Genomic DNA, 22,958 nt, shown 5'->3' with positions numbered 1-22,958 from the left:
GTATTCCGGGCTGCACGCCGTGAAGAGGTTAAGCCCGAGAGAGCCGGGCGTGCGTGCGGAATAAATAGCAACGTTATCAGCGTCCGCCGTCTACACGACTAACGGTTGTGCGGACGGAAGAGCGGAAATGATTGTCCGGCATCGGCCGTTAAGCCCGGCTCGACGACGCGATGCTGCGACTGGGCGGCCTGGCATCCGATTCGCGTTGCATCGCAATCACGCAAGTGGCACGATACGAGGTGCGTCACGGGGGTTCCTTATCATCGCAGCGTGCGTCCCGATCGAATTGAGTTCCTCGAAGAGATATTAACGAGATTGCTGTATCAATATATATCGCCGCGATTCCTTGCGATTCAATTAACGTTAGCGCTCCGATTAACGAGCGCAAATAATTTATTTGTATTCACGTGCACGACGAATAAATTAAATAATAAATTAAATAATCCGGCGCGCTAACGTTTAGCGTAATTTCAACGCTCCGAGCGAGAAACATGATGAATTTTCGGATTTACCGGATTTGCCAACAATCGCCAGTAATTATTCGTAATAGTCTGTAAAAGCGCTTGATGACATGAGGTTTATTACATTTCCGCATTCTATTTGATTAGAAATTTCGATTAATTAATTATTATTAATTATTTGCCACGCGACGATTAGTTTTCAGCGATAAAATTTCGTAGCGTTTAACCCGTTTTCGATACAAGGGTCATTGTCGATATAAAAATTAAGCAATCTGTGATACAAAATTAATTTATTGTAAAATATGTTGTAAAATAACAATCCGTCGTATAAAAGAGGTATAATCGAGATTTGATCGTGTAAATAGATCGAAAGAGACTCTTCGTTTTCATCAGTCGGTCTTATTTTTGATAAATGTCATTACGTCATTAACGTCATCCTTGGAGCCTAGGAAAATAGGTGATCTCTGATGGATGTTTTCCGGAACGATGTCCAGAATATCAATTTTTCCATTTGTCGCCAGACCACCCGCTTCCTTCACTATAAAAGCCATCGGGACGCACTCGTATAAAAGCCGCAGCTGGAATTACGAAATTATAGAATCGGCATATCAGTTGTATAATTTATTATCACGTTGACTCGACTTGTTGCGAAATTTCCATGCGTTAACATATGCGAGATATAAGGCGTATAAACGGAAAGTATTTTAAAATACATTTATATTTTGTGTATGCATATGTACGACGCGCGATAAATTTTGAAGTCTCAGTTAATTATCGGTAAATACGTTCTCTTGAAATTCTCGACCTCGATATCGGGGCCTCTGATAGAGAGCCGGAATCGCGTGTTTACCGAAATGAATAATGTGCAAAGTTCGATAATATTTCGCGTATTTACACAAAAATCAGGGATGCCGCCATCCATTCAAGTTCAAACCGGATATTTATACCGCGTCTAGATAAAATAATTTCCAAAGTCCGATATTTTTCTGCGTGTTTATCGGATAGATGGTAGCGTAAACGTCTGTTTACAAGGCAAAGTTGTTACAGCAAGTTATTTCATTACTCAATTCGTCCGCGGTAATAAAGGCATCCGATAAACATGAAAAATCAGGATCGTTTAGCAATAATCGGAGCAAAAATAAACAATTGAAGGAAAAAAGGAGGATCCTCATCGAGGATAAGAGGATATTGTAATATGTTGCTCTCGCATCTGTCTCATTCTTTTTTCGAGAAAGTTTTCATGAAAGTTCTAATTCGATATAAAACTCATAAGTCGTGAAATTACCTTGCCGTTGGGATTGCTCTTGCTCGCGGGATACAAAAAGATACCGCCGTACTTAATCGTTCGGTGTACGTCGGCGACCATGGAGCCTACGTATCTGGCACTGTAGGCTTTCCCGGTTGCAGGATATTTCTTGGAATGTATATACTCCTTGATAGACGAGTCCCACGTGCTCTCGTTGCCCTCATTAATACTGCAAGCAATACGCGATTTCAATCGCAGTCAACAACGTAAGCGAGTTATCGCAGAAAGATGCAATTCCGCCTATAAATAGGTAACCCAATCTTATCGACTATCTCATCAGGTTCGCGAGATTACACTAATTGTATCCGGTTCTCTCGAGAGCATGCGGCATATCTTTGACGCATTACTCACGAATATTAATCGCGTGGCTCGCGTCGAAATTAATACACCGACTGTACACCCTTAATCTTGCATCTCGCGTAGTATCTCTAAATTCGAGGCTTTTATTTAAAAAGAAAAAAAAAATAATTGAAAAAAAGTATCTCGAATTTAGAGATGTCATGCGATACGAGATTAAGAATATCTCATCTCGCAGCTTCCCCTTTCCTTCCCCTTCCCCCTCCCCTCCCACTCTCTTCTCTTTTTGTCATACCTATAGATATTTCCTCTGTCGGGCATACGCATGTTCCTCTCGGTCAGTATAAATTCCCCGATGGCCGGATCGTACGTGAATCCATTAACGCCATGCCCGATCGAGAGCACTATCATAGTCGCCGAGCCATACAGCGCGTATCCGGCCGCGACCAAGTTCTGTCCCGGTTGCAGCGCGGCCTGCAGCGTGGATTCCCCGGATCGTTCGGGTTTTTTGTAAATTCCGAAGATCGAGCCGACGGAGACCAAGCAGTCGATGTTGGACGAGCCGTCGAGCGGGTCGAAGCACACGACGTACTTGCCGCTCTTCTCCGTTTCCACCTCGATGGCGTTCTGATTCTCCTCGCTCACGAGCACGCACGTGGTGAAGGAGGACGTCAGCATGTTGATGAAGAGCTCGTTGCTCAGGACGTCCAGCTTCTTGACTTCCTCGCCCTGAACGTTGGTATTGCCGGCGATGCCGTACCTGGATGAACGACGGGATGCATCGACCGCGCGTTTAGCGGATGAGACTAGTAATTATTCAAGCGATTATTGCGTGATCGATTCGATTAGTCATGACATGTTTCAAACGCTTTGGATACATGACGAAGATGTATGACGGTTGCTTCCGATGTTATTGGAAAGAAAATATTTTTGAAACTCTTGATTATCTTACAAATACATATGTTACTCATGTTTTATATTATTATTTTAATTTCATTTTATAAACAGACAGAAGCAATAACTTTTAAGAATTTTGAACGATTTTTATGTCTATTTCTATTAATGTAGATTAATTTTAATCTCTCGCTTTTATTTTTTATCCTTTTGCAATTCTTAGAATGATAGAAAGTAAGTTAAACCGAGATTACGGTTAATCTACGTGGATAGAAGTAAACATTATGTATTCAAATCTGTTTAAAGAAAAAATTCTTTGGAGATTTCTTAGAATTTCTAGCTTGGAATAATATTAAAAACGTTTCAAATTTTTATAATAAAATATAATTAAATTATTTGAAAATTATTAAAAAGAAGAATTAAATAAAAGGATTATTAACAATGCTAAGACAAATCCAATATTGCGTTGTTTTCAAAAGAAAGTTGACTTTTGTAGTACAGGATATATCAAAAAACATTTTATAAAACGTTTACTTGGAAAATGAATTATAAAATTGTTAAAATGTATGATGTAGTGTAATATATGATGTAGATAATTGATTCCATAGACAATTATTTAATAATCGTAAAATTATCAAGAGATATAAATTGTCTGTTATATCATAAAAAAAAAAAAAAAAAAAAGAATCGAAGATATCTATTATCGAGAAATTTTTTTACGGCTAACTAATTTCTTAATTCAAGATATAATTTACATCAGATTATCGATAAGAAAAGTGTATTTCGGAAATCGATGGAGTGCAACCAGTCATGAAATTGTTTTATTCATGTTTATGCGGTGAACAACCGCGGGCACTGTAATAATGGGAAATCATTTATATGTTATTTACATGCGAGGTTACAGAATTGTCAGGGCGTAGAGATTAATGTTTACTGGCGTGTATTGGCAGCTTGAGCACGAGACTGTACTGCTGCCGAATACATTTGAATAAAATAGAGAGACGCGCGCCGGTTCGGGAACGAACGTTAGCCGCGGTTACGACACTACCGAGACTTTACATCTACACTATATACATATTAGTCGAGTCTGTCGCGCGCTAAATTCTGACCGTCCGTCCCGTGTGGAAATGTAAAATCGCATAAACTACATCCGCACGCCGGCTATAATGTATGAAAACCTTCTGTTTGTCGGTCGTAAAGTTATCCAGCAACTTAAAACGCCTCGACTCGGGAAATATTTGCGTAATGTAAACCGTATAGCCTCGCAAAACAGCGAGGTAGTTTCAAACGCAGAAGATTACAAATGAAGATTACAAATTATAATTAGATTAATTGGAATACATACATCGCGGAAATGTCTCTCTGTCGTTTAAAATATTCGACAAATGGGGACATCTAATTTGTCACGTAACACTTCTCGTAACGTTTTCCTCTCCGCGCTGCTCGGCATTTTCGCCTATTGCGAAGAGCAACGCGAGTCGCGCGCATTCCGTTTACGTTTTATATTCGCGTCTCTCTCGCACTCGTGGTCGCACTTGTGGTTTCTCCCGGAAACCTTGGCACGCGCGTTTTACTCACATATTAGCGATACCGGCCTTCCTCACGGCCGAGCTGACGGCTTTCACGGCAGTCTGTATGCTGTTCAACAGCTGCGTGAGATCACCGGTCGCCGTTGGCACTTTGCGCTGCTCCGCCAGCACGAATCTCGTCAGCGTCATGCAATCCGAGTCCATGGTGTTTTTCGATGCCATTTCGTGGCCGATGTCTCTTCTTCGAGCGGCGGGCGAAACGCGAGCGTAACCCTCTATCTCGACGTGCGGCGACTGAGACCGACGATAGCGAAGCCGCGTTATATAAACCTCTGGCAAGCCGCGTTGGTCGCCGACGTGTTATCGCAACAGTGAAAGCAATAGTTAGTATTCGAGTTCCCGAGCTCGCTCTGGCGAGTCTCTTCTAGTCGATATAGCCATTTTACGATACGCGCGCGATCGCGCGAACGGTGGTCGTGGCCCTCGATAAAGCGACTAGTTTATTAAAAAGCGAGTTCAAGTAACGCGATATAATATTCGAAAAAGAAAGACAAGATGACATGATTTATTATTTAATACTCGCAGATGTAATATTTACAGATATATCTGTGGAGTGCAATCGATGCGCGGCATTTGAGTTATTCGTGCATGCTGTGTAAATTAAATCACGATGATCAGCGGTTGAATTTATTTTTGGATCGGTTTAAAGTCAATTCTCCCATTGGATATTGTACGCCTGTCATTGATTTACTTTTTCCAACCGTTTTTCTCACCTCGCGCGAATTTGTTATTTTATTAATTCATTGACGCGGACGCGGTGAATTATATGTATATACTTTTGTTGAATTTAACGTAGCCAACGTAGCATCAGTCGCGCAGTTGGTTTACAAAAGAATTAAATCCCGCGAAAAATATCCGACAATCGTATAAAATAAGCGAACAATGACGCAGTTAATACGCGAATTTTATTCGGCAATTTTGTTTCGTTGACGGTTTTCTCGCACGGTTTTTATCTTATCCGGCTCGCTTTTTCCGCGCATGATTTTCATCGCTGTAACACATGTAAAGATATTCGGTTCTGTCGTTGGTCTTGTAAACGAGAACTACGAGACAAAAAAAATTATTAGACGATTCACACATGCATGTAGCGGTTTTCTGTTATCCGGCCGTATTATCGAGGTCAGGTAAATCGGAACTGGGTCATATTAAGATTCGTTTCGCCGATTATGCATTATTCCTCCACGTGGAAACATGGAGTGTCGCGCGTCATTCGCGACTTTGTAACGTAAGAATGATTTTATTGCTTCCCATCGCTGAGCGTAAATCGATTTTCGTATCATTCTCACGCACACACGTGCACGAGGAGGAAAGCGTCTTGGAATTCCAATCCGAGCTATTTCAAACGTCAAAAGCAGTATTATGCGGTTAATTAAAGTTCAAATTAATTCCTGAATGCATCTTGCGATAGATAAGACCGGTAATGTCGTAGCTTTGTTGTAAATGCTGTTATTACGCTGTGCAGAATAATTAAACTAAATGGCATATAACGAAATTAGTGTCGCAACGATATTGGATCGATCGAATCGGTTTCGCCTAAATATAGCAATTTACTTGCTTGTGTGTGTGTGTGTGTGTGTGTGTGTGTGTGTGTGCGTGCGTGCGCGTGTGTGTGCGTGCGCGTGTGTGTGCGTGTGCGTGTGCGTGTGTGTGCGCGCGCGCGCGCGTGTGTGTGTGTGTGTGTGTGTGTGTGTGTGTGTGTGTGTATGTATGTACGCAGCGACTATACTACGTTACTTATAAACTTATTCATATTTTTTTTTTCCTATGATTTTATCTACAATCTTATCTACCATCTTATCAATAATATCATACGAGGGATAAATATTTAACGAGACAATTATCAATATCGAGAAATATTATTGATTTTATTGCCATTAGCACAAATGCATATAAAATAACGTCGTAATATGTTTTTCCAAGACTGTCGTGATAAGAGCATAAAAAAAGCATATTGACATTTGCTAAAGAAAATTTCAACAATATGTACAATTTATAGCCTTATATCTTTTATGCTTTGGTGCCATGAGCGCACACACGAATACACGCGCGCTCTTTCACGAGCTTGCTAAAAGTTTATAGCACTCGCGTTAAAAATTCTTATAAAATGTCGCGTTTTCTGTCCTCGGGCGTAGATTAAAATTGTACGAATTGCGGTTGGTCGATGGCATCTTCTCCACCTCGGCCAAGCTTCCTCAGACGTTTGCGTAACCAGTACCGACATTCGTTTGTAATTATTAAAGGAAGAAGAGCTGTGCAAGATCGTCGGCAGGACGATTTCTGATGGTTCTGCTTTGTGAAACCGTCGTCAGAGGCTCCGTGACGATCTACAAATCGATGAGCTTGAATCGCATCGGCGACGACAGCGTGTTTATAAATCGGCTTTCGTACTCGAGCGGTCCATGATGCCACTCGATCCGGAAATTTCGTACGACCTGGATAAAAACAAAAATGCATCTCTAGTTCATTCCTTTCGCAGTTTGCACCGCGCGCGATCGGGAGAGACGTGCAGACGTCGCGTTCTCGCGGCTTTTCCATTCGGACGCGCCGAATTTGGAGAATCAGCGATTCGATTGAAAAGCGTGGTTACGAGACTCGGTATTCTCACTGTCGGGGGAATTCGTAATTTCTACAGTCAAAAACCGCACAAAATTAAAAAATATTTTTCATTAATAAAATATTCGGATATGCAAAATATTCGAAATATAAAATCGATGTCTGTATATGTATCCGAATATTTCGAAATATCCGCCAGATGTTAATCGGGGAATAAAGATGGTCGTATCTCTCCGTTGATGCTCGCATCGCAAACCGTCGGGGCGAGTTACGGAATCACGCTTCTCAATTCTTCACGAGGAGAGCAACGGCGCCAACGGGAATTCGCGAGAATATTTAGTTCTCCGGAAAATTCATATTTGAACGCAACATCGTTATTTCACTGCCATGCACAGTCACGCGTAGTCCGACACTCTAAGAGAATCTGCATATTATGCAAGCGCGTCGTCTGTTTCTGTTATTATGCCGGCATGCGTTATACTTTTGCGCGCGGGCTCGTTTGAACCTCTCAACTTATTAAACATCTGCGCTTATCACATATGAATAAAACATCTCCGAAAAGAAGAGCATAGATTCTGCTCCTCGTCGTGAGGTGCACCAGTGGATTGAAAACAAACGTAGAGATCGGTTTTTCCTTCTTGCACTCATTTAAAATGGGTTTGCACTCGCCTGGCAGAAATCCACGCGAACAGATAAAGTCAGAATATTTACTATCCGCAATTTTTTCCCATTCCTTAATTCCTTAATTTTTTTCCCATTCCTAAATTTTAAACGGCGAAAAAATTTTTCTCATGTCTTTAGGTATGAATAAAATATACATAATCATTTTAAGAAAATAAAAGAAAAATAATAATAAATAAAATAGAAATAGACTCCAACAATTAAATCAAGGAAATTTTCTCATGCTTTTAGAGTGTATAATAATAAGTAATAAAATATATGTAACTATTTTAAGAAAACAAAAGAAAAATAATGATAATAAATAAAATAGATATAGGCTTCAATAATTAAATCGAAAAAGAAAGAAGCTTATAGAAAAAAGCTTATAGACAAATTTTTTTAACCGGTTGACGTTATTAAAATTTCATCTTGTTAATCAAAGCCCAAGTATTAATCAACATTTGGAAATGTTTTAACCGTTTTGATTGTAAAGCACAATCGTGAAATGTTTAAGACGTTTTTGGTTGATGCCGTTATCCTTCTAACGAAAGACGCGTAAATAATCATAACTGGAAATTCAGTTATCGTTATTCGACTGAGGAAATCCCACGAGCAATAGAATTGCCAACAGGAAGAGCAAGTTTACGAACTGTCAAGAGCAACGTCTCGAGCTCCATTTCGGCAAATCGTCGGCCGATGCAGGTGCGAGGGCCGAATCCGAAAGGCATGTAGGCGAAGGGATGCGCCTCCTTGGCTGATGGAAACTCCGTGTTGCCCCGCAACCATCTCTCGGGAATGTATTCCTCCGGTCGTGGAAACTGCGTGGGCTCCTTCGTGATCAGGTCGTGACAGAAAACGACATCAAACTGACGGCATGGAAGACAATCATTGAGAACGCGATTTCATTGATACACTTTGTTTCGCAACACGTATACTCGTAATAAACCCCCAGCCCTGAGCTCTTTATATAATTCAGAATGAATTTTTGTTTTAACGGTAATGCTGAAATATATATCGTCATCTTTAAATCAAATGAGCAAATGGAAGCCATTTTTTACAGATTAAGCTTCGAGCAAACTTTAAATAAATAATGAATAAGTAATGAAATTTTATTCCTCATTTATTTCAAAAAGATCCCTAATAAAATTTTAATTAGAGGCTTATGATTAAATCTTTTAAAGCTATGAATTAATAATTTATGAAAAAAAATTAAAGAAAGATTATGTTTGCTCAAACCTTTGCTAAAGGAAAATTGACTTTAAATTTCTTGAAGAATTCATACACGGAGTTTATCGAATATATTCCATACTTGCTCGTAATATTATTTATATTAACTTTCTAAATTTATTCTCGTAAAGTATTATTTACTAAAAATTGTTTAAATATACCAATAAAATAAATAAACCTTAAATGCCAAATGAATCAATCAAGAATTTTTATCTTTAAACTTTAAATAAAAAGTAAAATGAAGTAAAAAAAAATGACACATACCCCTGCCGGTATTCTGTATCCTCCCAAGCAAACCTCTGTTTGCATAGTTCTAAGGGTTCCTATAGAGATGGGAAACAATCGAAGAGATTCCTTAATGCAGGCTTTAGCATATTTCGTCTGATCCAAGACTTCTTGCGTGACAGGCGATGTTTTGTCCGGCAACAGGGACATTACTTCTTCACGCAGTTTTTCCTGCTTCTCTGGATTATTCGCGATGTAATACAACATACTACCGGCGGTATTACCAGTCTGTAATTGTAGGTCGCTTAATGCTTAATTTTACATGGTCTCACTTTTAGAATCTCGGTATATTCAATAAAATTTCTATTCCTGTTCGAAATATTTTCAGATAAAAATCTAACGGTTGAGCAGCGGAGGTGTAAATAGAAAATGTTAAAAATTAGAGAACGAAAAAAGCAACTCTCGACAAACTCGATCTTAGGACTGATAATTTTTTCTTTTATTGAATTTATATATATAAATATGAAATTAATTGCTTATATCGCGTGACATTATTTTTAACGGATTTACGACGCAGCAGCTCAAAGCTAGAAAATAAGTCGATAATTAGATTTGAAATCGATTAATCCCCCTCCTCGATTAATCCTACCCCCCTTTCCCCTATTGGAAATTCTTATTGTGAAAAATACTTGTGTATTTTAATCAGAATCCGTTTATTCCGTTTATTGTTTTATCATTTACTTTATTGAAAAGGAGATGGTTTCTCGTCGTAGGAGCTCGAGCCATATTAAAATCGCTTCGAAGAACGTCAGAGTTAGAATCCCACGCTTACCGTATCAACACCAGCCGTTAGCATATCGAGCGCCATTACGTATGCCGTATGCTTATCGATACGCAAGAGTTTCTCTAATATACTACGATCATACTGATTTGTGTTGTTATCCCTTGCGTCAAACTTCGCCTTGGCCCGCTCGATGTGTTTCTTCGCAATTCTAAAAGAGATCGCAAGTGCGAATACAAAGAGGATAAGCCGACTACAATGGCGACGACGAGTCTTTTTGAGGGTTGTTAACGTGTGAGACGAATTAGGCGCGAGCTACACGTGGGGTGATAAACAATAAAACTGTGGATGTAAAGCATTAAGTTTTATTCTGCAAAAAGTAATTAGCGTGAAACGATACGCGATACGTTATTGATAACTAAGTTCGCGACACGAGAATGTCGAGGAAACATATCGAGGATTACGATAATGACGATGTGAGGTAACAAGTTCGCGTATATTCGCGTGGGAGTAATACGCGAGTAATACGCTGACGTAGTAGTAATGTAACGAGTATAAGTTTCAATATTTACCCATTAAGCGTATCCATCACACGGAAGAACTTCTTGAGATTCGGCGTATTGTATATCTTCCACAGAGACGTCAGAATCTCTATGCGGTACATGAGCTCGAACATCTCTTGCACGCAATTAATCATTATTTGCGGTTCCGAATCCGGGGCGAGATTAGGCTCCAAGCACCCTAGTCGGCAATCCATCGCGATCGAGCATATTCCTGTTAATTACATAACGATAAGTGATCATCGCAAGTGGCCGCGCATCAGGACGCCTTGATATCCGGAATGTGAAGCGGCGTATTTTTAACTTTTCCCCAACACCTTTATCTCCCGTCACGATCGTTGATAAATGTATTATCCGATCCACTCGAATGTACACTGCCGCGGTGCATTGAATTTGGAGTGCGAGCTAATTTATCAGCTCCATTGTTACAAGCGAGACTTACATTGTGACCGCCGCCCCTGAGGACGGTCTCTCATACGAAAATTACTAATTGTTGGGCGCCAGGCACGATCGCGTGCCACTCTATTATACCAGAAAGAAAATCTCAGGTTTGTCCGCTTACAATAAAGTTTGAATTCGCATACGCTATACGACGATCCGGCAGCGGATCCCGATTTGAGATGGTAGAGGGGGGAGCTCGCGGGACGAGGCGCGAGAGAGAAGGAATCAAAATAATGCGACAAGAATTAATTAGAATAACATTAAGAATCTATCTTTAATTTCGACTCGAATCTCTATATAAGCTTATCTCGATCGCTTTTTCGTGATGTAATACGTGATGTCGAGAAGTCTTAAATCGCGCAATCACAAAAGTTACAGAAATCTTCACGTTAAATGAGTAAGGCAGCAATGCGATACAGTACTCGGGAATACGGTGTGTACTCCGAACTACGTTTCCGCCGAGGGTGGTTCGAGCTCACACAAAACGCAGATTTAATTCGCAACACGTGATTTTATACACCCCGCGAACGACACAGCGGTATCTCACTCTACAACGACAAATTCTATGCGCGGCAATCATACAAACGAGAGTCGTACAAAAAACTACGGGCAGCCTCGGGGCGCCACGTCACAACTTACATCATTCTAGGTGCTCCATTTTCGAAGGGAGGAGCGCAAAACGTCAGCGGCGTAAATATCTCTCGGCGTCGCGGTGTGTTCACTCGCGTCGCTTTCTCACCTTCTAAGGCCCACTTTAGCAGTTCGTTCTTGAAGTCGCTCGGCAATTCCAGGGTCTCGGGATCCCGTAGCATTCGCATCCTCTTCACGAAATCCACGGCCACCTCGTTGATCTGCGGTACGTGCACCTTGACCGTTCGCGGTTGCATCATGTGCGGATTGACTTTCGAGCGAAAGTCGTGCCACATTTTGCCCTGGCTGAAAGCAGGAGAGCGCCCTTTTCAGCGCGGAGAAACGAGATGTTACATCGTACGCAATTTACGTAGGCCTCTGTGTTTGGCCTCCGTGGCTCTCGGTACACTCGCTGGACTATCGACCGTACAGGACACAGGAGAGACCAACGAGGGAGAGAGAGAAAGAGAGAGAGAGAGAGAGAGAGAGAGAGAGAGTTAGAGTAAGAGTGAGAGAGAGAGTTAGGATAGCGATGGGGACGGGAGTTGCTTCGTCAGCTCGTGTTCCCGTATTCTGACGAATTTTCGAGATATCGACGATCTTCGCGCTTGACCATATATCTGATGTACTACGTCGAGAACGCTCATATTTATCCGCGCTGAAAGCTCGAAAGCCGTAATAGCTTCGTTATTAATCTAACAATTTAACAAGACGTAATGCTGTTCCAAAACTAGCCGTAACGTTAGTGCAGATCACACAGATCGCTGAATGCCATCTGAGATAAGCAAGAGAATATTGCGATTCCTAAAGCTTTGAAAAGGTCGTTTAATGAAATCGTCCCTGCTCTTTTTTCATTTGCAGATTTTTTTAATATCTTAATAATAAATCTAAGGATAAAGGGACGTACAACGAAACTAGGACGCTCTTTATATGTATGTACTATCATTCACAAGTACCTATCCAGCTATAAAACTTGACAATCTTCTTTCTTCAAATAATTACTTCAGAATTTTATGGTCTTCTTCTAAGATTCTAAAAATCTTTTTACGAAATCTTTTCATTATCATATCTCTGAGGATCATGAGGATCGAAACATGTCAATCGTGTGTCTTTCAAAATAGAAATAATTTTCTTGATGATTCTGTTTCTTCCAAAGTGCTTTACTGACCTTATTGCGAGACCGTATTCTCCATCCCAGATGTGTTCTCTGTTCTGACGATAGTAAAGTAAACTGTGCATGGCAATCCGCAACGGCTGCTGGCCATCTAACCGATACAATTTTTCACACAACTCCGGTGTGAATAGGAAGATCATCGTCCGGCCAATTGCTAGTTTGTCCAATTTGACAATATCGCCATATTTATCACGCATCATCCGCAAATGAGTTTTAACAGATACTCTGCCGTATTCACCTGCATTATTTACGCCAATCAGTAATCGCTTTTTAAGAGAGTTAAATTAAAAAAAGAATTGAAATTTTTTCAAATTAAAGATTACAGTTTTGTAGACTGATATTTTCAACATTTCAAGTCAGACTTTTCAATTCTCGATCATCTACCTACTCCTCCCCCGCTCTTAATCGCGATTTAGGAAGTACATCACATTTTTTAACACTAGAAGTACCAAGCGGACATTTTTGACCTCATCTATTTTTTTTTAATTAATACTTTTTTCTGATATCAAAGATTTTACAATTTTTTAAGTTTAACTTTATCAAAATAAAAAAATTGATGAAAAATTAGAAAATTTCAAAATCGTATTTTTAATATAAGAAAAGAGATATTAATTTAAAAAATAAACGAGATTAGAAATCTCGCTCGTCGTTTCTGGTGTTAAACGATCCATTTATTTAATAAATAATAAAATAATGTTTGAAAATGCTCGATATTTTATTAAATAAATGTCTTATATATTATGTCGCTGTTACCATAAATTTAGATTTCGAATCTGGTTTAAATGTCATGTTTTGTATTTGACATCGAATAATCCGCTAAAAATCTTCATATTTTGAATACGTATTGAAAAAACTCTCACCTATGTATGGCAGAAATCTGAACCAATTGCCAAGCAAAGGTAACGCTTTCGGACCGGGAATCTCTTCGACTGGACGCGCGTTTTGCAATTCGATGTTCACATCGTTGTTCACTTTTGTTTCGTTATGTTCGCTTGGATAAGCCACGACCGACTTTGCGCGATATTGCACCCTCGATAACAAACTCGAGCGGCTGATCTCGCGGATAAGAAATCGTACATGAATCATACTTTACGGATGTCCCTCGACTCGATCGTTCTGCAAAAGTACCTGCTAAGTTAGTGTATTCCTCGAAGACAATCGCCATCGACTGATCATATTATCGCAATATTATCAATTCAACGCGTTCTATATGTATGCATGTTACGTTTCGTGGTTATTTACGACAACGGAACTGTGTTTATTTGGCAAATATATGACTCGAAATACTAGTTTAGACTAATGGAAAAATATCGCGTATCTCGCGCGTGGAATTTAAGGTATGAGTAAGACTGCCGAACTTTTCCTGGCATACACATCGTAACTGTGAAAAATGAAGGGCCAAGATTGAAATTTTAATCTCGAGTAAGAGATTAAAATACGGTGGTGGAATTGCCACGGAATAAGCGATTCTGCGGCTGGAGAGTTAATTCCTTGACTGTAGTGTACGTATACCAAGTCCAAATTTATTTCTCTCCTTCTGTATTAACCGATAGAAGGTATCGTAATTTAAAGGGGTGCAGATTTATTTACTCGAAATTTTTCGTTTCTATCGCATAACTCCCGGAATTCTAGGTGCTGTATATATCATCCAGGCAGTCAAAGGGTTAAAAGACGAACGAGCGACCAACGTGATATTTACAAGATGGTCGTTCGTCTTGGGCTAACATTCAATTCGGGTGTTGTATGGGTTGTAAAGCACGCGATAGAGGGATTTTCCGGGAGATATCGAGTTATGGTCCCGGGGGATACCCGGCACTGTGCCTTGCCGCTGGACCGAAACACGCGAACGCCTCTATATCGACACACGTCAGCCCATGTTATAGCACGAGCTACGACGACGACGACGACGACGACGATGGCGGCAACGACGATGAACCGAACGCCCCGTTTTCACCTTCTCCCCGCGCTCGTTTCGATCCGACATTTTCCCGCCTTAGCTTAACCCTCAGATGTCGGAAATACTTTCAATCCGGAGAGAGCGACGAAAATAGGTCATATTTCACCCCTCCTCTCCTCCCGTGGTCGCCTCGACACGATAGGTTTGTTATTACAAGTTCCAAATGCAGGAAACGCCTGATGAAGCAACTTTTGCCATGTAACTTTTACCTACCGCGACCTTTTTCTTTCCTTTTTTTTCCCCTTTTGTTCTCTTCTTTTTTGTCTTCTTTTTGTGAGAGAAAAATGACGCAGCCTTTCGAAGGCTCGAAGATACGAAGCGCCTTTAATGAGTCGAGATGGGTCGAACTAGTCAGCATTCAGATACTAGGAAGTGCAGCGAATTTCCCAGATACTTTATCGACAATTGTATTATTTGCAACTAATATAGTTCGTAAAAATCTACTTTGAATTATCATGATATTATAATATTAAATCATTATGATATTAAATCATCAATACCAATAAAAACTGTCATTGGATATGCAAGTAAACGTATACTGAAATATACAGTAAATAAAAAAATAAACATTTCAACATTTAGACAGGGGGTTATAGATCACAGTCGGAGTCAGATTATATAATGTTATAACTCATAAACAACATTAGTTATTATTTCTGCACATCCTCTAATTTTGTAAAAGATGATGTAAGACGCATGGTTAAGCGGATAAAACAAATTACGTAAAATAGTTTATAACAACAATAAAGTCAAATTGTAATAAATTAATCGTTGAAATATCAAAAAAGGCGTGACACAAAGTAATAAATGAACTAGGAAATAAATTTACATGTTTGTGACCAAAGGATAAATTTAGGATGAAAATGTTGTAGAAATATATAACGATCTTACGAAAACCGAGTCGTGTAACATAAAGTTACAAATATTTATCCCTACCACTGCAAATAGGAGGAGAAGTATCAAGTTTCTCTAAAACTATTATTAAATAAATCAAAGTAAAGGACCAACGATATAAAATAAATTAATGTTTCTCCGTTATAATTATATGCGATCTGACATATTTGTTATTTCTATTTCTACTGGAAGGTTCGAAACATTTATATTTATTTATACATGTTAATAAATATTTAATTGCATATATTCCGAAATCCGATTCGTATCTATAATTAGAAATTTATATCTTTAGAATCTTCAATTATTTCTAATATTACTGATTTGTTAAATGCATCTCACATTTTATCATGTCACATATGTATATTCAGTGCCAGCTCTTATTGATCTTATAATTAGAGTTTTTTTAACTTTTATTTATCTCTAAAATCTTTATTTATTTATTTGATTATTATCGATGTTTTTTTTCAAATGTACTTTTTTAAACTTTGTCACTTTCATATGATATTCGACTACACGAACGCGAAACATTCTACTTTTGTAAAATGCGCATTAAGATAACATTAAAGTAATCTAATGAATCAAATAATCTATTTTAACAACAATGTAGAATGTTTGATAATGCATTCTATTGAATAAAAATGTAGAAAATTCATGTATTCAGGAAAACTTCTATTTCGAATTGTAGAAGATATTACTACTCTAAAGCACATGTAGATTCAGAGAATATCCGGAGGATATCGCTTAAGTAGATTATATTTTCTTTATATTCGAGATGTATTATTATACAAAAAATACACTACGAGTATATTAAATTTTGTCTTTTTTCTATATGTAAATTGAAATTATTCTAATATTGTAAGTATCTGAAAAATATATAGATCTAATATTAAAAATTATTTTATTAATATATTATAAGTAGTATATTGCTCAAGAAAGTCATTTTGAACACTGAAAATAATTTATTTGCGTATCGATAATAATGATAATAAGTAATAAAATTTTTTAAATTATTAAGTTAGATTAGTAAATTGTTACTAATTTCAAAAAGCCTGGCATTTGAAATGGATTTTCCGGCACATGTCAATATGAATTTTTTTTTTTTCCGTTTCTATCAGATCAATAGAATGTTTGACTATCAAAGTTTGACTAAGCCTTTCATAAACGCATTGTAAACACGCGCACGATATTGTCAAAGCTCTAACGCTTTGACAATATTTTGAATTTAACGCAATATCCGTAGAATATGTTGCATAGTCACGTGAAATATTAATCCTTTGTGTCGTCTTATCTTTACCCCTCTGAATCGAAAGACTTAGATTTACCAAAAAAGACTTTATATATTCTCGAAAATGTCGCACCGCGTATTTGCGTATTGTAGATTTTTGCATTTACTTGCGATTTAACGGACAAAGTAACGAGGTGCCGTAAGAAGATAAGTCGATTCCGTACGTTGCAACGTCAAACTACCTATCGTCTTTGGAGCGGAGACCCGGGAACAATGACAGAATTGAGAGCAATGTGTTCGCGACATATTATGCACCCGCGTAACACCGCGTCAAATTGGAACAAAACACGCACTTACAATCGAGCGTGATCGTGCAATCTCGCGCGGGCGCGCGTATCTCACTTTCCGTAGATTCGACGATCCCTTCTATCGACACGTGCCACTTCCAGCCGAGCTTCCACCTCGCCTTTTGCTCGCCGAACAAGAAACCGGATTGCTCGATTTCCACCCTTTTACGACGGGCCGAACGAACGGTGCTTGGTGTACAATTAGAATGGAGACGATCGTAGATGCTCAATGAAAATTTTTCGTCATCGAACGAGTGCCCGGGAGTTCGCGAACCGCCGCTCTATGAGGTTGCAGTCATTGTGAGAGTGACTCTGTGTCAGATGTAATCGTTAAGTCATAGGTTTTGCACTCTGAGTACGCGATCGCGGCTTTTATCTGACCGAATAATGACCGCCCCGTGACGTTCTGGCTCGGTGCAAATGCACTCGGTTGCGAGCATCTGATCTGCAAGGCCGCGGAATTACGCGAGGTTCTCTCATTTAGTGCGATAACGAGTATGCGATTATTGCAATTAATATATTCGCGAGCGGAATAACACACGTGTCACCCTTGCGATTTTAGAATCAATTAAAAACGCAGTTTTTTCTGTGAATTTTTTTCTTCCCCAATCGGAGGACCACATCTAATTGATTCCCATGAGCCGATCGACACTCGCGTGAATTATTGTAGCCTAACGAATTAAAATTATAGATGTTTACGTTGATTAGATAATTTTATATTATAATTAGACTTCTTTAAATTACGCAACGGAAACTTTTTAATAAGCAGCTGCATTGGCCTTTCGTGCATAATGAACGTACGATGAAAGACATTACAGCGGCAGTCCGTAACAAAAGGGTTAATCGTTGCATTCCGTCAGCTTTCTTTCTTTTCTCTTGTTTTGTATCGATGCGCGGGACAATAACTGACCGACTTCTCGTACATAGATTTCAGGAGAAAGAGATAGATGAAAATAATGCAAATGTCACGAATTTTGATCGTTTATTATATTTATGACATCAGCATCCTGATACGCTTTGTAAAAATAATGAAAATATCGCATGAGATGAACGTTGACGTGCCTGCGTAATTCTGAAAGGTTATCGCGTGCGTTTAAGAGAAACGCGCGTTTGGACGTGTAATCTCGACCGGGAGCTCTCGCAATTCGCAGTTAGCACGCGACGCAAAATAAAATGACTCCTGACACTTTGATAATGTAGATGCCACGATGCAGGTTTACGCCAAGGTAATCTAGGCGCAGCGATATAAATTTTCGTTAGGAACGCGTGTCTACCCGAGGCTCGATCAAAAATCGCATGGCAAAAATCTGGGACATTTCGTATATTTTTACAAGTAATTCCATTTCTTGCACGAAACTCGTGTACACATGTAAAAAGACAAACATCTGGATTAACGGAAAAAAAATAATATGAAAAAAAATTATTTTCGCTTAATTATACCTTCATATATTCGCATCTTCCTTTACAAAATTGTTCGCTATCTCTACCATCACGTTCCTCCTCCCACACTAATATTTGCTACTTTATTAGTACTTATCTTTTTTAATTGGACCGACAAGGAGAACGAGTTACATCATTATGCCAAATTGCATAACACGAAAAAGAAAAAGAGCAGCCCCGAGGCGTATATTCGCATACATTCGTACTCATTATAGGCGCGAACTCGCGTTTAGCCTCTCATTACGGATCTTCACACCTCCGGTTAGCTCGAGGGGGCGAACATCCCGTATATATACGTACGTGCCGATGGCTGGAAACGGCCGAATTTCAGGTCTGACCGGTCCAATGGCGATCGTAATGACGGTGTCAGGAATGACGTTGACATCCTCAAAGTATCGAGTAAATATTGCGACCTCCTTAATACTCGGATAAATGAAAGGCAATGTTGCCAATAAATTGCCGCCCCGCTCGAGCTTCCCGACAGGGGAAATTAATAATTTCACGATGATTAATAATTACGAAAAACAATGTACTTTTATTCGTCATTAACTTTTATTAATGAATCGCTAGGTGATGGGTAGATTTCATTTATCAATGGCGATGTACATATATAGCCCATAGTTGAAATCGGGCGTTCTTGATGAGATCGGTGACGTAGTGTTGTGGTGATACGGGGATGCTGGGACCACGAGAAGAGCCGGTGGCGCCGATGTCGTCGTCGTCGTCGTCGTCGTCGGCAGCGATGGTGGTAGCGCGGCCGCAGCTGCGGTGGCGGCAGCAGCGCAGGAAAGGCTTGCGAGAGAGAGGTGAAAGATGTATAGAAAATCTGGCGGCGGGCTGGGCGTCGCGGGGCGGTGAATGACGTCACGTTGCTAAAGCGACGCGGCAACGCGAGGCGTCTGCGTGGGTCGGTGGGTGTCTGGGGGTCCGGGATCAATAGCGCCAGCAACCAGGTAGTAGGTATGGGTGCATGTAGCTTTCTCCACGGTGGCAGTCCAGGAGACGAACCTCGCGAGGCAGGACACTTTACGAGTCGAGCGAGAGAGAGAGAGAGAGAGAGAGAGAGAGAGAGAGAGAGAGAGGAGAGACAGTTAGATAGATAGAGAGAGAGAGAGGGAGAGAGTTCGGTGGCCTGTCGGAGTGTCGTGCCGGAGACGAACGGCGCTATGCCAGTAATCGAGCGTAACAACGGGGTGTCCAGCGTCTAGGACTGTCAGCCTCTCCAGGTAAGGGTCCAGCAGCGGGGCAGCAGCCTCCGGCTTCCCCGATGTCCTGTTTCCTAACGTTGGCATCGCGTGCCGCCGACCGCCGCGAACGGACGCGCGCGAATCTTCCTCTCGGAAGATCTCTCTCGCCCGTGACGCGACCGCGCGACATCCGCGTCCGAGAGAAACCGCGTTCTCGGGGGAATTCCCGGGACTCTCGGGAGAGTGGAGAACGAATTGACGGGCGTGCGATAGGTCGCGTTCCTCTAGGTCGATCGAGGCGGCCGGCGTGTAAAATCCAAGTGGGAGCGCTGAACGGAAGAAGGCAAACGATTGCGAAGGGGTAGATGGATAAATGGGTAGATAACGAGAAGGAGAGAGAGAGAGAGAGAGGGGGAGAGAGAGAGAGAGAGAGAGAGAGAGAGAGAGAGAGAGAGAGGGACAGCGAGAGAAGACTCGTGGGGACAAGTGGGATAGATTGACGAGTAAATTGGATAAGTATGTGCACGCATGCATGCATGCAAGCATGCACTCACGCATGCACGCATGCATGCATGCATGCACGCAGATAGTTCACCGGTGACACGGGATGGACGGGTAGAGGCTGATAGATGGACCGATGGACCCGATGGGCGGATCGACGGCAACGCCGAAACGGAGGGGACGGACAGATAAATATGGACAATTGGCAGAACGGAAAGAACGGATTCGAACGCGGATACGAACGTAACGGAATACGGACCAACGGACTGATGGATCAATCGGTCGACATTGTCGAAGATCGCGCGACCAGAAAACTGCATCTCCTCCTCGTGGATCTCGATTTGTCGCTATGCGTAACCAGGGAATGAATGCATATAGCTTTACTCTATGTTTTATATGTCTTTTCTGAAAATAATACTCATTATATGTACATTTGTATATCTCTTAAGCAAAATCTCTCTCTTGATAAAATCAAGAGGGGAAGGGAAAGAGCGAGCAAAAAAGAGGACATCCAGAGAGATGGTTTATAGTTAGCAGAGATAATTCCGGGGTAGGCTATGAATACTTAGATTTTTATCGCCATGCCCCATGTTAATTCTATTTTTCGCGTCGGATTTCGCGCAATGATAAGCATGACGCATGTACATTTCGCCATTAAGGTTGCATCAAGATTGATAAATGGCAGGGATGCGTCAAATATACGTTGCCATTAAACTACAGCGCAGATGCATTTTCGAGCGTTTTATTTACCCGCCATCAAATTGGCTTTTACCAATCAACGACTGATCGCGATGATGATCCGTGATTTCGCGCGATAAGCTAATCTGTCGCGGATGAAATCCATGTTTCCGTATGGGGCATTACTCCGCGGTGTAATGATGGAAGAGATGAAACTCCGGCCCGGGGAAGGAGAGCATGTGTCGTAAATTGCTTGCCTGTCTCTCGTCGGGGATAATCTACTCTCACGCTCTTCTTCTTTCTCCTCACTATTTGTCAGCAGGGCACCTAAATTATGACTTATGGCGTCCGCGTGGTCTATTCACGTAGCTTCGGTATATATGAAGGTCCATTAAATCTCTCCAGAAGAGATCGATATTCTTCATCCACTCCGGGCAAATCTCGTTGAACGTTTAAGAGAAACTCGGAACGTTTGCGGGACATCATCTACTTCTATACTTGTGCGAATCGCTGCGAGCTTTTCATAATTTCTTTCCCCTCGTGCATTGCTTTTCGCGCGGCTTTTCTCTCCACCTCGGAATTTTCCTTTTCGACGCGCGCTACTTTCCGCTCGCGACTTTACGCTACACGACACGTTACGGTTTACCGATAAAACCGGTAGAAGCTGCTCGTTGAGAAAATTTTAATTTGCTAACGACACGTGTTGGCCTGGCGGGGCGAGAGTAATTCGAACGGAGATGTTGCGCGGCGATAAGGGGTACCTTCCCCCGATGCTGCGACATTGACATTGCTGATACTGAAAAGGACCTCTTGTTACGTGCTTGCCCGTTCGCTTGTTTGCCGTTCGCGTACGAACCTCGTTAGCCGCAATCACACTTAATCATTCCTCCTCTCGCGCCTGGCCTTCTGGGATAAAGTACGGACCGTCCGTCAAATCATTTTCGCATTAACGTACTTTGTCGCAGACGATTGCACTCGTCAATTACCTGGAACTTCAATTGGCGGAATAACACGGACTACGTGCTAGCGTTCTAAGAAAAAGATCGCGAAGATTACTAAAGAGCTCAGACTAACTCACCGAATGCGCGCGATCTAATATTCTTGTAAGATTCACACGGCGGATTGATTCTTTCGTTCGACTCTGTCAGTTTCGAGGCGATTGTACATGGTCGAAAGTGAGTATTTAAATTAAGATGAGATAAGATGAATCTTTGCTTAGATAAGACCGCGCATTGCTTATATATTAGGTATTCTAGTACCTTCTTGCCCGTAAATAACTTTTTCATTAAAATTCTAAATTATGCGCATTATATCTCGGCAAGAATAATGCACAGGTGAGAGGGGCAGGAGAGAGAAGCTGACCACGAAGCATTCAAACAGCCGATTAAGGTCTTTCAAGTACTTGGAATCTGCGGATATCTCGGCTCTCGGGGTCGGGTCGGCTGTAACGCGGGTCGGGTCCGGGTCACGGTACTCGAAACTTTCGGGTTTACCCCGAAAGCAATATTGCCGACGAACGTCGCTCGAGGGGGGGAATGGGAGGGAGGGAGGGAGGGAGGGAGGGGAGAGTATCTGCGGCATCTGCCGTATTCCTCGCTCTTAAAACATCCACTGATTTTCCTGCGAATATTTATGCAATTATCCATCCATGAACGTTCCAACAGCTCGAAATATACTCCCCGACGTGATGACGTATCTAGAATCGGTGCGTGTATTTCACTTGCGGGGAGGACACGTGCAGAACAACATTTCTCACACGTTTACCATATCCATCAGAATTCCACGGTTTCCCCGACCGAAATAGGCCGCGGGTGCGTATCTTGGCACCGCTTCAATTCTTAAACGCAGCGCGATCACTTCTATCGTCTACCTCACTTCACGGTCGGGGCGGGCGTCCAATTCGCAATCATTACCGAGTTACATCCTCAGAG

The 22,958-nt window shown here is 41.0% G+C and overlaps 3 protein-coding genes across 14 annotated transcripts in view; 1 reads left to right on the top strand and 2 right to left on the bottom strand.

The window, feature by feature from the left end:
* GluClalpha (glycine receptor alpha 1) overlaps positions 1–22,958 on the top strand; it is a 91,402-nt gene that overhangs the window by 35,157 nt on the left and 33,287 nt on the right. For 2 of the 7 annotated variants that reach the window (XM_025218518.2, XM_089072740.1), the window contains exon 1: positions 27–239. The exons of 1 other annotated variant lie outside the window; for it this stretch is intronic. In XM_025218518.2, the coding sequence (XP_025074303.2) occupies positions 171–239 (69 nt within the window). In that variant the 5' untranslated portion in view covers positions 27–170. Of the gene's footprint in view, positions 1–26; positions 240–19,643; positions 19,888–22,958 lie in introns of those variants that run through there. 4 more of the 7 variants (XM_025218521.2, XM_025218520.2, XM_089072739.1 and 1 more) reach the window with 3 other exon arrangements.
* LOC105428157 (fructose-1,6-bisphosphatase) lies at positions 735–4,817 on the bottom strand. The gene is made up of 4 exons (XM_011640277.3): positions 4,537–4,817; positions 2,360–2,824; positions 1,747–1,936; positions 735–1,039 (listed from the first exon to the last, which is right to left on the bottom strand). Exons 1-4 carry the CDS (start codon positions 4,707–4,709, stop codon positions 851–853), a joined length of 1,017 nt encoding a protein of 338 aa, XP_011638579.2. The 5' UTR covers positions 4,710–4,817; the 3' UTR covers positions 735–850.
* On the bottom strand, positions 6,392–17,999 carry LOC105428156 (cytochrome P450 CYP12A2-like). 6 transcript variants are annotated; one of them, XM_089072725.1, is made up of 9 exons: positions 17,232–17,999; positions 13,659–13,914; positions 12,793–13,036; positions 11,734–11,930; positions 10,566–10,767; positions 10,045–10,204; positions 9,252–9,500; positions 8,411–8,590; positions 6,392–6,979 (listed from the first exon to the last, which is right to left on the bottom strand). In XM_089072725.1, the coding sequence occupies exons 2-9, from the start codon at positions 13,882–13,884 to the stop codon at positions 6,872–6,874; spliced, it is 1,566 nt and encodes a 521-aa protein (XP_088928851.1). In that variant the 5' UTR covers positions 13,885–13,914; positions 17,232–17,999; the 3' UTR covers positions 6,392–6,871. The 6 variants fall into 6 exon arrangements, with proteins under 6 accessions (XP_088928851.1, XP_088928849.1, XP_088928848.1 ...); XM_089072723.1 differs by having other exon boundaries at positions 8,411–8,626; positions 17,117–17,993; XM_089072722.1 differs by having other exon boundaries at positions 8,411–8,626; positions 17,228–17,993.

The sequence above is a fragment of the Pogonomyrmex barbatus genome, unplaced genomic scaffold (genome assembly GCF_055798465.1).
Source record: "Pogonomyrmex barbatus isolate J1 unplaced genomic scaffold, ASM5579846v1 scaffold14, whole genome shotgun sequence".
Taxonomy (NCBI): domain Eukaryota; kingdom Metazoa; phylum Arthropoda; class Insecta; order Hymenoptera; family Formicidae; genus Pogonomyrmex; species Pogonomyrmex barbatus.
The sequence above is the reverse complement of the archived record's forward strand: the minus strand, read 5'-3'. Positions and strand labels throughout refer to the sequence as shown.